This window comes from Psammomys obesus, unplaced genomic scaffold (genome assembly GCF_907164565.1).
Source record: "Psammomys obesus unplaced genomic scaffold, mPsaObe1.curated_primary_1811, whole genome shotgun sequence".
Lineage (NCBI taxonomy): Eukaryota > Metazoa > Chordata > Mammalia > Rodentia > Muridae > Psammomys > Psammomys obesus.
This window is the reverse complement of record NW_026596466.1, coordinates 3,800,743-3,812,593: the sequence shown is the minus strand read 5'-3', so window position 1 is coordinate 3,812,593 and position 11,851 is coordinate 3,800,743. Positions and strand designations below refer to the sequence as shown.

Below are 11,851 nucleotides of genomic sequence, written 5' to 3'. Positions count from 1 at the left end.
TCGGCTTCTCACCAGGCGCTTTATCTCGGCTTAAATGGCTGCAGCTGGACCTCAGCAGACCCAGAGCAGTTAGCTTGTTTCCAGGGGCTGCTCTGGAAGAACAGGGCTCCATGCTTGCTGGCCTCGCCAGGACTGCCGATTTGAAAGGTGCCTGGCTCCTTGGCAGAGTAGGGATGGGCCATGCAGGGAAGAGAGAACTAATACCCTTTGGGTCCCCTGGCTATCCACGCCTAGCTCCCTAGCATTGCCCTTTGGTAGCTTTAGAAAGTGGCGGAAACGGCTACAGGCTGCACCGCGTTATTTATTTTTCTTTAGGATGAGAACAAAGGGGACACACGGCGTCTTGATTATGTGCGACGTTTTCCACGTAACATACCCACAGAAGTGTGCTGCTCTCAAGGTCAGAGAGGCGTCCGGCAGTGCTTGCTGCAGCGGTGTGACGGGCAGAATGCTGGGAGTAAGTGACTGTGAGCGGCTGGAGATGGGACATCCGTATCGACCCTCCCACCCCAAGCGTGTGGAGAGAGACGCCAAAGTCCGAGGATGGGGAGGAGAGCCGTGAAATGCTGTCGTCTGGACAGGACACGACATTGCGCCCATGAGCTCACAACAGCTGTGCTTATCTGTCCAGGACCAACCTGTAAACACTCTGGGGAGGGGGGCTTGCAGGGGTGGGAGTGGCTCGTGAGAAACTATACAGTCAGCAACCGAGGTGGGTAGGAAGAACCTCTTTTCACGCCCCTCCCCTCCCCCCCCAGCACGTGGGAAACCTGAGCCTGGTCCCACCTTCCCTGAGTTTGCCAGAAGGAGCCCCAGCTAGTGAGCCGGTGTGGGGTCAGGAGCTCTGCAAAGGATTCCGTCCCCAACAAGGAACTGAGAAAATTTATTGCCAGAAAAAGAAGGGCACGGGGGGGGGGGGGGGGGGGGAGGGGGGAGTCCCGGCTCCCGGACCCAGCCTGTGTGGAGGCATGCTTTGTGCCTCCTCTAGGGCCGGCGGCCCCTCTGGCTTTCCGAGGCTTGCCCCTCGCAGGTAGTCGCCTGTCCCTGCCCAAGTTTACTTCCAGCCGCCGCTCTGGCCTCGGAGGCTCTGCCGGCCCTGCCGAGGGCTCTGCCCACCCCAGCAGGGCCCCCGTCTCTGCGTCCACTGCTCACGCCCAGATGGGCTCACAGCTGGTCCACGTCCACCCAGATGGTCTTGCGCTGCTCCTCCAGGATCTTGTCCTTGAGGACACGCAGCAGTTCCTCCACGCTACCCCACATCTCAGCCTCCACGGTGGCGTAGAGGCAGGGCAGCGCCTCCAGCTCCTTCTCCTTGAGCCTGCACACTCGCAGGAATTCCTCCTCCGTCTCCGGCCGTGGCAGCAGCTTCCTGTGGCGGGGGGTGGGGGGGAGTCAGCAAGGGAAGACAAGGGGAGGCCATGTGATGCCCACAGTGTGAGACGGAAGCCTGGACTGCGCAGCTGCCGGCCACACTGGGCCACACATGCCTGGTACCCGCTGCCTCACCTCCCATGTGCTGGGGTTATAGCAGTGAGTATACGTAACAGTACTGAGAGCTTGGGACCAGCCTGGGCTAACGTGAGCTGAAGGCTAGCCTGGGCTACATGGTGAGTACCCATTTCATTCCAGAATCAGGTCATCATCCCAAATGGAAACTCTGTCCCCATTAAACACACACTCGACCCCCACCTCCTCAGTACCTGGCTCCCACCATTCTGCTCTCTGTCTCTAGGAGTCTGATACTTCCGGGAGTTCCTGTGAGGGGAAGCACATGCTGTGCCCTCCCGGCTGCTCTCACAGCGTCCGGTCCTGGAGTGTCACCCGTATTGTGGCAGGTTTTAGAATACTCCCCCTTTTCAAGGCTGCATCCTATGCTACCAGGCCGACCTCAAACCCGCAATCCTCCTGAGTGGCCGAGTGATAGCCCCGGGCCACCACGTCTGGCCACTTCCCTCTTTGAACTTGGTTTTTTCAGGGACAGGAAGTTGGGCCTCTCCCAACCATGTGCACGTGGGAAACCTCAGCCCATTCATCCCATTGTCTCTTACAAATGTGCACCAGCATCTGCGGCTGGGCTCAGGGTTAGAGGCTTTAAGGGTTTTTTAAGGGCTGAGCAGAGCACGGTATGCGAGGCAGGTGTGGGGCCGGGTGTCCTGACCTGAACCGTTTGATGTTCTTCTCGCTCACTCGGATGAGCAGCACGATGGGGTACACCTTACATCTGATCAGGTCACGGACGCAGCCGATCCCGGCCTCCAGCAGGCAGTGCTTGTTCTGCAAGCAGAGCAGCCGCGTCAGCAGTGGCCCCACACGCCCCGCCCCAGTGGGCTGGGCGCCAGGCTGTGCTAGGGAACTTCAAAAGCTGGCCTTGGTGAGGCCGAAGGCCGACGCCCCCGAACACTGCTCAGCCCCGCTGAGCACAGTGACATTCGGGCCGGCAGTGGACACCTGCTGTCCAGCCTTCTGGGCTGTTCCTGGTAAGAACAGGAAATGCCAGCAAGGGAGGTGGCTGAAGGGTCCTTGGGACTACCTGCTTACCCAGGGGCTTGCTATTTTCAAAAAAGGAAAACTCCGATTTGGCTGAAGGCAAAATCACTTAAAAAAAAAAACCCTCAAAATTTACATCAAAGACAAAAATGGAACTGCCATCCTGGCCCTAGGGGAGGCTGGGGTGGAAAGATTGAACATTTCAGGTCTGCCTGGGCTACATGGTGAAACCCTTTCTAAAAAACCAAGCCAAACCAAACAAGAAAGAGAGCATAGAAAGCTGGGTGTGTGTGTGTCTGTAATTCCAGCATGTGGGAGGCTGAGGCAGGAGCATCATGAGTTTCAGGTCAGCCTGGACTATGCAGGAAGGCTTAGTGTCAAAACTAAAAAGAAAGAAGGAAGCAAAGAAAGGAGCATATAAAAAAGCAAGTGGCGCACACCTGTGATCCCAGCACTCAGGAGGCAGAGGCAGGAAGACAGGGACTAGAGGGCAGCTGCACAGTCAGCCAGTTCTGGGCCAGCCTGGGCTACACAGTGAGAGCCTATGTAAAAAACAAGGAAACTAAAGCTGGAGAGATGGCTCAGTGGTTAAGGGTGCTTGCTGCTCTTGCAGAGGACCGAGGTTCAGTTCCGAACACACATGTGGCAGCTCACAGCCACTTGGAACTGTAGCTCCAGGGGTTATGATGCCCTCTCCTGACCTCTGTTTGCACTGTGCTCAAGTAAATACACACACACACACACACACACACACACACACACACACACACACACACACACAAGAAATATCTTAAAAAATAAAAAAGCCAAAAGTCAAGTGTGGCAGTACGTGATTCCTGTCACTTAAGAGGGGGGAGGGAGAAGACTCTAGTTAGTTCTCAGGCCATTTTGATCTACACAATGTGAGCGTCTTGGAAAACTGGAGGAGGAGGAAGGGGGAAGAGGAGGAGGGAGAAGAGGGTGGGGAAAAGGAGGAAGAGGGAAGAGAGAAGAGGAGAGGGGGAGGGGTGGGAAGGAGAGGGAGGAAAGGAGGATTAGAGGGAAAGGAAAGGGGGGAGAGAGGGATGGAGGGATGGAGGGAGACAGGAAGGGAGAGAGACAGAGACAGACAGCGTGGACCAGCACCCAGGCTGCAGGTAGACCCAGAACACCCCTGGGGGTGGGGGGCTTTCTTCCCCTCACTGTTTGCTCCCTGCCTCCTGTTAACCCAGGCTGGGGGGCACCACCTTTCCAGAACAAGCCATCTGGTGCCTGACCAGACCCATTCTCTTTCTCTCACTGGCCAGGCCTCCCGATAGGAACTGACTTTCCTTTTGTGAAACAGGATCTCAGGTAGCCCAGCCTGGCTGCCTACGTACATGGCTCTGATGTTTTGTGTGGGAATGTGGAGGCAAGGCAAGAGAAATCAACCGGAGTGTCAATCACAGGGCTTCTCTCTTGGCCTGAGGCTCAATGGTTTGCTAAGCCAGATGGTTCTGGTCGGTGAAACTAAGGAACCTTCCTATCTTAGGGTTACTATTGCTGCTACGAAACATCATGACCTAAGGATCTTGGGAGGAAAATGTTTGTTTCCCTGGTGCTTCCATATCACTGTCCATCACTGAAGGAAGGCAGGACAGGAACTCAAGCAGGGCAGGAACCTAGAGGCAGGAGCTGATGCAGAGGCCATGGAGGGTGCTGCTGACTGGCTTGCTCCCCATGGCTTGTTCAGCCTTCTTTCTTATAGAACCCAGGACCACCAGCCCAGGGATGGCACCATGAGCAGTGAGCTTGGCCCTCCCCCATCAGTCATTAATTAAGAAAATGCCTTACAGCTCGATCTAAGGAAGGCAATTTCTCATTTGAGGTTCCTTCCTTTGAGATAACTCTAGCTTGTGTCAAGATGACATAAAATAGCTGGCCCACATCTTGTCTCTCCATCTCCAATGATGGGATTACATCATTGCCACCATGTCTGGATCTTCATGTGGGTTCTGAGGATTAAATTTAGCTCCCCATTCTTGCATAGTTTGCAATCAACTAACTCAGCCATCAACTCAGCAGCTGGGGAATGATACCCACCCACTAATCTGGGACAAAGGAACCTCAATTAAGGAACTGCCTTCATCATACTGTCTTCTGTGGGCGTTGTCTTGATTAATGATTGATGTGGAAGAGCCCAACCCACTGTGGGTGGTGCCACCTCCTAGGCAGGTGGTCCTGGGTTGTGTAAGGAAGCAGGATGAGCAGGCCCAAGAAGCGCAAGCCAGTAAGCAGTGTTCCTCCATGGCTTCTGCTTCGTTTCCTGCCGTTAGGTTCCTGCCTGGAGTTCCTGCCCTGACCTCCTTCAGTGATGGAATGTGGCCTGAGAGCTGCAAAATGAAATAAACCCTTTTCTCCCTCCCCAAGTTGTTTTTGTTTCACAGTTTTTATCACAGCAACAGAAAGCAAATTAGGATGTGCTCTTGTCTCACCCAAGTACATGCTCATTCTCTCTCTCTTCTCTCTTTTTTACACACATATTTAGTTGACATGGGTCCCAGAAAACAAGCCCATATCAGAGATCCAAGGACAAAGAGTGGAGGAAGAGAGTGATCTGGGTCCTGAGTAGAGAGAGAGGATGGACATAGCTGTGGCCACTCACCCTTGACCATGGCCCAGGGCTTCACAGAGGCTAGCCGGTACCCAGTGTCCCTCACCTTGGCTGCTACAGCCTCGATGTTGGCAGGGACGATGCATTCAAAGGTGTTGGGGTTCTTTTCCCGGGAGTAGATGATGGTCTCTGTCTTCTGCTTTCGGAGGAACTCGTCTCTTGTGACAATATCTGCAGAGAGGGGAGTTAGTGCCCAGTGTGGCAAATGCTATTTGGGTGGGGGTCATACCTGTTCCCTCCTGGGTGCCACAGAATTTGATACTCATATGGTCCATTCCCACTATGGTTAAATGGAACCTCATATTCTCTACCAGATAGAGAAGCTCCCTGAGGGTAGGGTCAAGGTTATGGTTTATGCTCTTTATGCTAGACTATGCATCAGGAACTTAGTGGACACTTGTGCTCTGGCTTATCAGCTGTGAGTGTCATTGGACAAAATAGTGCAGGTGCTATGGCTCAACACTGTGTATAGTTCAATAATACAACTTACCCATGGAGCCAACCCCACATACTCATCTACTCATTCTTTTACTTATTCTCTATCCATCCATCCATCCATCCATCCATCCATATATCCACCTATCCATCCATCCATCCATCCATCATCCACCCATCCATCCACCCCATCTATCCATCCACCTACCCACCCACCTATTCATCTATGCATCCACTCATCAGTCCATATATTCATCCATCCATCCATCCACTCATCCATCCATCTACCTACCCACACATCCATCCATAACCCATCCACACATCTATCATCAATCCACCCATATGTCAACTATCCATCAACCCACCCATCCATTATCCAGTTATTCACCTCCCATCCATCCACTTATCCATCCATCCATCTATCCATCCATCCATCCATCCATCCATCCATCCACCCACCCATCCATCATCCATCCATCTATCCATCCACCCATCCATCATCCATCCACCCATCCATGTAACTACCCATTTATTCACAGACACTCACTATCCATCTACCCATCCATCCATTCATTCATCCACCATCCCATGTAACTATTTATCTACCATCCACCCATCTATTGATGCATTACCAATCCATGAAAACACACATGAAACAATGCATCCATCCATTCACCCATCAATTAATCCGTTATCTACCCATGTAAGCATCCATTCATCCATGTAGCCGTCTATCATCCACAATCCATTAATCTAGCTACTCACCCATCAATCCATCCTTCATCTATGAAAGTCTGTACATTCATCCACACATCCATCCATCCATCCACCCACACATGCATCCATCATCCATCCCCCACCTATCTATTCTTCCATTGTCCACCCATGTAATGATCCATCCATTCACATATCTACTCATTTTATCCATCTACCCATCCAACAACCCAGCCACCTATCCATCAGTCTACCACCCATTCTTCCATCTATCCATCCAGCCATCATCCCACCTATCCATGTACTCATTCATCAATCCATCTATCCACCCACTCAGTCATCTATGAGTCCACCATACCTTCTTGAAACCATCCATCCATCTACCCAACCCTCCATCATCCACCATCCTGTGTCCATCCATGTAACCAATTAGCACTTATCCATCCGTTCACCCATCCCTTCGTCCTTCTATCTACCTCTCCAACCTTCATGCATGCATACATTTATGCATAAAGTACTCACCCATCCATCCATCCCATTTAACCACCCACTGACTCGAGAACTCCCCAGAACCAGCCACATGCCATGGATCTCCCTGGGCACCAACCAAAGTTACAGGGTCCCTGCTGTGGTGTTCAGCTCTCAACCCAGGAAGGGAATCTAAAGAGGATTCTCTCACACACTGATGGACACCCACAAGGAGGCATGATTTCTGTCCAGGGCTGTAACAGCTCAAGTCACACCCAAGCAGTGCTCTCCCCTTCAGCCTGTGTTGGGACCCCCAAGCCACCATCTGCCTCCTACCCCTACCCCTGGGTACCTGGATGCCCTTTAGGTTCATCCGACGCCGGGGTGGGTGGTAGGGCAGAAAGTACTTGCTGTCTTCGGGAGAGTCTTCTGAGGTTGAAGAATCATCGGCTTCTTGGCCATTGGTTCTGGGGCTGGTGTCTCCAAAGTTCTGTGAGATGATGGTGGCTGGAAGGTGCCTAGGCAGACTCTGGGCACAAAGGGACATGCGTGAGGGAAGGGTGGTGGTAGCCATAAGGCAGATTGGCTGAAGGCACCACTTTTCCCCCTTGGGTACCCAAGTTTGACACTCAGCCTGGGCTGTTTTTCTCTGACTCCCTGAATATCCACCTGGATGCCATGGCTTGTCACCTTGACATGGGTCTATCCCTTGTGCTGCTTCCTGGTCTAACAGACAGCTGGGACCAGCATTTGCTGGCCACCTGCTGGCTGTGTCTGCCTTTCGGTCTTGGCTCTTGCCACCTCCAGGGTTGGATTGCCATCTGTGCTGCTCCTTTCTCAGTCTGGGTGGGGGACGCTAGCTCGAGGAAGACACCCAGCAGCTACTCACGGAGGAGAGCTATATCTAGCACTGTGCTGACAGTAGAGGGGCCTGCGTGAGGCTCACATAAATCACAAACTGTCCTGTTCACAGGATGAAACTATAGCACAGGAGCTCCGGAGTTCCATTACTAGGCCAGAAAAGGTCCCCCTGAGAAGGGGCTGTGACTGGGAACTGAGTGGCACATGTGGCTAAGCAGAGTCAGGCTAGGGCCTCCCAGGTGGGGCCTCTGGCCTCCAGAACTCCCTTAGTCCTTCTGGAACCCTAGAAGGAAAGGCTCCTCTACAGGTTTCATGATGGCCTTGAACTTGGAATAAACAACACAGTTCACATACTAGGGTTTTGCCTGTGCCCAGCTGCTGAGACTGTATTCCCTTTCTTTACAAATGAGGATGTAATTGCGTGGCACTTTCTGTCACGGTAGTTCCTATGCTGTGTGTGTGTGTGTGTGTGTGTGTGTGTGTGTGTGTGTGGCTTGCAGGCATACATATGTGAAGGCATACATATGATACCCTTTGGGGTCATTACACAGATGCCCTCACCTTCCATTTTTGAGAGAGTCTCTCACTCAGCCTGGACCTCACCCAGCAGAGCAGACTGGCTGGGCAGCGAGCCCGGGGGATCTGCGTGTCTCTGCCTCTCCAGCACTGGGGTTGTAGGCAAACTCCATCAAGCTTGGCCTCTTTAAAAAAATGCGTATTCTGGGGAGTGAGCTCAGTTCCTCGTGCCTGTCTGGTCAGTATTTTACCCACTGAGCTGTCTCCCCAGCTGACGCCGTGGTGTTTTTATGGGACGGCAAGCCTGTGCTCAGGACCGAGGACAGGTCTGGGAGACCCTCCGCTACAGCAGTCATGCCACACATGGGAACGGCAGCAGCGTTCCTTCATTCGAGGGGCTCCTGGGGGACGCAGCCTGTACCCACCTCATTGTCTGCTAACGAGTGTCCACCCCTGGGCACCAGCAACTTTAACGAGAGCACAGGGTACCTTAATCCTGCTGACCTTCCACATTACCAGAGAGTGCTGGGGGAGGCTCCCTGCCGGCTGCCGTCCACAGAGAGGCACAGAGAGTTGGAAAAGTGAGCTGAGTCACTCAGCCGGGTGGTGGCCAGACCGGAATGTCGCCCAGACTCCTCACTTTGAGGGAGCTAGTTCTGTCCTTCCTGGGGAGCCATGTGGGTCCCAGGGATGGAACTGAGGTCGTCAGGCTTGATGGCAAGCCTGTGTGTGTGTGCCCCCCCCACACCCCACACACTAGGGATTTCAGGGGATGCAATGATGACATCGTGAGATGGGGATGCTCTGGCCAGCCCTCAGCAGGGGTCCAGAGGCCACGTGGCTGTGGGTCTGGGGACGTGGCTGGCTAAGCCTACCTGGTCAAGGCTGCCGCTGTCCTTGGACAGGCGCCGGAGCTTGCTCTCCAAGTTGACGATGCAGGCCTCCCTCCGCACCATCTCAATCCGCATCTCATCGTTCTTCTCCTCCAGCTCCCGGATCTGCTTCCGGTACTTGTCCTTCTCGATTAAGCACTGTGAGTACTGAGTCTGTGCCTCATCTCGGGAGTGGAAGGCCTGCCAAGGAAGAGCGACTTGTTCACCCAAAGCAAACTAAAGTATGGTCAGAGATACACATCACCTCTAGTTCAGGCTTCAGCCGAGGGACCATTGAACATTGCTCTTCCTTCTGAAATACTGTAGATTGAACCCAGGGCCTTGTGTATACCAGGTGTGTGTTCTACCACTGAGCCACACCCCAGCCCCTCACTGGGGGATTCTAGACAGGGGCTCTACCAATGAGTCACACCCCACCCCCTCACTGGGGGATTCTAGGCAGGAGCTCTACCACTAAGCCACACCCCAGCCCCTCACTGGGGGATTCTAGGTACATATTCCACTCTTAAGCCCCAGCTATCTTCTTTATTTTTTGAGAAAAGGTCTCACTAAGTTGCCCAGCTGGTGTTGAACTCACTCTTGTAGCCCCAGCAGGCCTGGAGCTTATGATCTTCCTGTTCCTATCTCCCAAACGCTGAGACAGCAAGCCTGCATTAGCACATCCAGCTTGTCCCTGAGCTTGGACATCTAACTCTCCTTTCTGCGTCCTGCAACCTACAGTGTCGTAACCGGCTCTTGCCAGGCACAGCGTGAAGAGCTGCGTCCTGTCCTCTATCCCCAGGGTCCGCACCATGCTAACGTGGAACGTATTTCCATTTTACATATGAGGACACTGAGCCTTCACACAGACATGTTGTCTTGGGCACATGCTATATGAGTGACAGGATTGGAATTCAACTTCCTTCCCGTCACTAAAGAGACCACCCTTAAGGCACGATGCTCTGACTTGGCGGCCACCGGGGTGCAGCTCAGGCCACCATGATCCCCTGAGGCCTGTGCATTCTGACCCATGTACCCAGGGATGGAGTTCATCTCTGAGCTAGGGCAGAGAAGATAGAAGCACGGGGAAGCTCTGTGTGGCGGGCACATAGACCACAGGCAAATAGACTCCATCTGCTGGGCAGCCTCTGCTGCCCTGGGGCGGAACTGTACCTGGTCTCGCTCCCGCTCCACCTCCTCCAGCTGCAGCATAACTGTGTTCATGCGGTGCTTGTACATTTCACAGTCCTTCCCCAGGGTTGAACACTTAAGTTCCAGGTCTTCCTTCTCCTCCAGGTACTGCGAGCAATGAGAGAGCGAGATAGAGAGAGAGAGGTACTATACTGAGCCATCAATAGGTTAATAGTGGCTGTGTGTGTGTGTGTGTGTGTGTGTGTGTCCTCCAGAGGCCAACATCAAGTACCTTTCTCTATCACTCTCCTTACTTTTTTGAGACAGGGTCTCTCACTGAACCAAGAGCTCACTGACAGGGTAAAGCTCACTGGCCAGCCAGCCCCAGGCATCCTCCAGTCTCCACTCCTCAAGCACTAGGATAACAGGTTTGTGTTACTATGCCTGGCTTTCAAAATGGGTGCCGGGGAGCAATGCTTATACTCCCCAGTCCAATGGCTGTTTGCTTAGTGGCCACAGCTGGTTTATCCCCGCCCAGACTTGGTGTGTTAGGCTGGTCTTGATTGCCAGTTACTGATCAAAAGGGACTTCAGGAGGAGGCTGGCCAGTCCCCAGTGGATTGTTGAGGAATGGACCTTGGAGACACATCTTTGGTGGCTGCTTGGACTGGCAAAGGGAAGGTGGGGAATGGATTGACATTTTTGCAAACCACAATGGGGCTGGATGCTGGGATGTGCAGACAGGCAGTTCAGACTTAGGGTGTGACGTCAGAGATTCCTGGGAAAGGGGCTGCAATCCCAAGCCCATGGTGCTCCCACCTTGTCCCGTAGCTCCTCTGCCTGGCGGACTTCCTCTTGTAAGTTGTAAATTTTGTTGACCAGTTCCTGCCGGTCCTCTAGAGCCTCCTTCCGGTCATGCTCTAGGATGTCCAAGATGGCCTTGTCTGAGTCAGGGAGGCTGCGCTTGCCAGCCTGGGTGGGGTAGGGGGCAGAGGTGAGTACGGAAGGAGGGAGACCAAAGAGCTAGCCCCAAGACAGCAGAAGAGAAGGAGATGCAAGAGATTTGTCTTGGGTCTTTCAGTAGCTTTTTATCATTTGAGTTTATTTCCTGTAAAGAAACAGGGGACCCCAGGCCCATTGTTCTGTCCCAGCTCGTACTGGAGCCCAGAGAAGCATCTGTGACTCCTCAAGATACTTCAGAGGCAACAAAAAAGGAGACACCTCTGCATTCCCGCTGACAGGCACCCTGAAATATCAACCAACCAGATCCAGCTACTCTAGAACCCAGTCTATGCTCTAAGAGTACTGAGTCCCAGCCAGTCATGGGGCTCATTCTAGAAGGATGGAGATGTGTTTTCTTCCCTTGCAGAGGTATTTTAGAACATTAGCCATCAGTGAGCATTACATCTCTTTCTGAAGTGACAAGTGTGGGAGACACTTGAGATTGTAGCATAGGGAATCATGTTCAGTGGAGTCTCTCAGGAGTGATAAGGTTTCCTGAATGCTCTCTTCTCCCAGGTAAGGGGCATTGGTTTCCATGTGGATAGTGATTCCTATTTGTCATTTTTCTTAGCACCTATCATAAGGGCTGAGGATGGAGTTCAGTGACAGAGACTTTGCCTAGAATGTTCAAGGCACTGTTGTAAGTACTGGGGGTTCAACTCTGGGCACTGGACATCTGAGTCAGGTGCTCTACCACTGAGCCACACCCCAGCCCCTCACTGGGGGATTCTAGG

General features: G+C 53.0%; 1 protein-coding gene across 1 annotated transcript in view; it reads right to left on the bottom strand.

The window, feature by feature from the left end:
• Nucleotides 1-954: 954 nt before the first annotated feature.
• Card11 (caspase recruitment domain family member 11) overlaps nt 955-11,851 on the bottom strand; it is a 97,493-nt gene continuing 86,596 nt past the window's right edge. The window contains exons 7-13 of the mRNA XM_055598543.1: nt 10,935-11,087; nt 10,159-10,284; nt 8,989-9,186; nt 7,079-7,265; nt 5,166-5,290; nt 2,159-2,274; nt 955-1,369 (exon numbers count right to left, since the gene is read on the bottom strand). Of these exons, the coding sequence (XP_055454518.1) occupies nt 1,165-1,369; nt 2,159-2,274; nt 5,166-5,290; nt 7,079-7,265; nt 8,989-9,186; nt 10,159-10,284; nt 10,935-11,087 (1,110 nt within the window). The 3' untranslated portion in view covers nt 955-1,164. The remainder of the gene's footprint in view (nt 1,370-2,158; nt 2,275-5,165; nt 5,291-7,078; nt 7,266-8,988; nt 9,187-10,158; nt 10,285-10,934; nt 11,088-11,851) is intronic.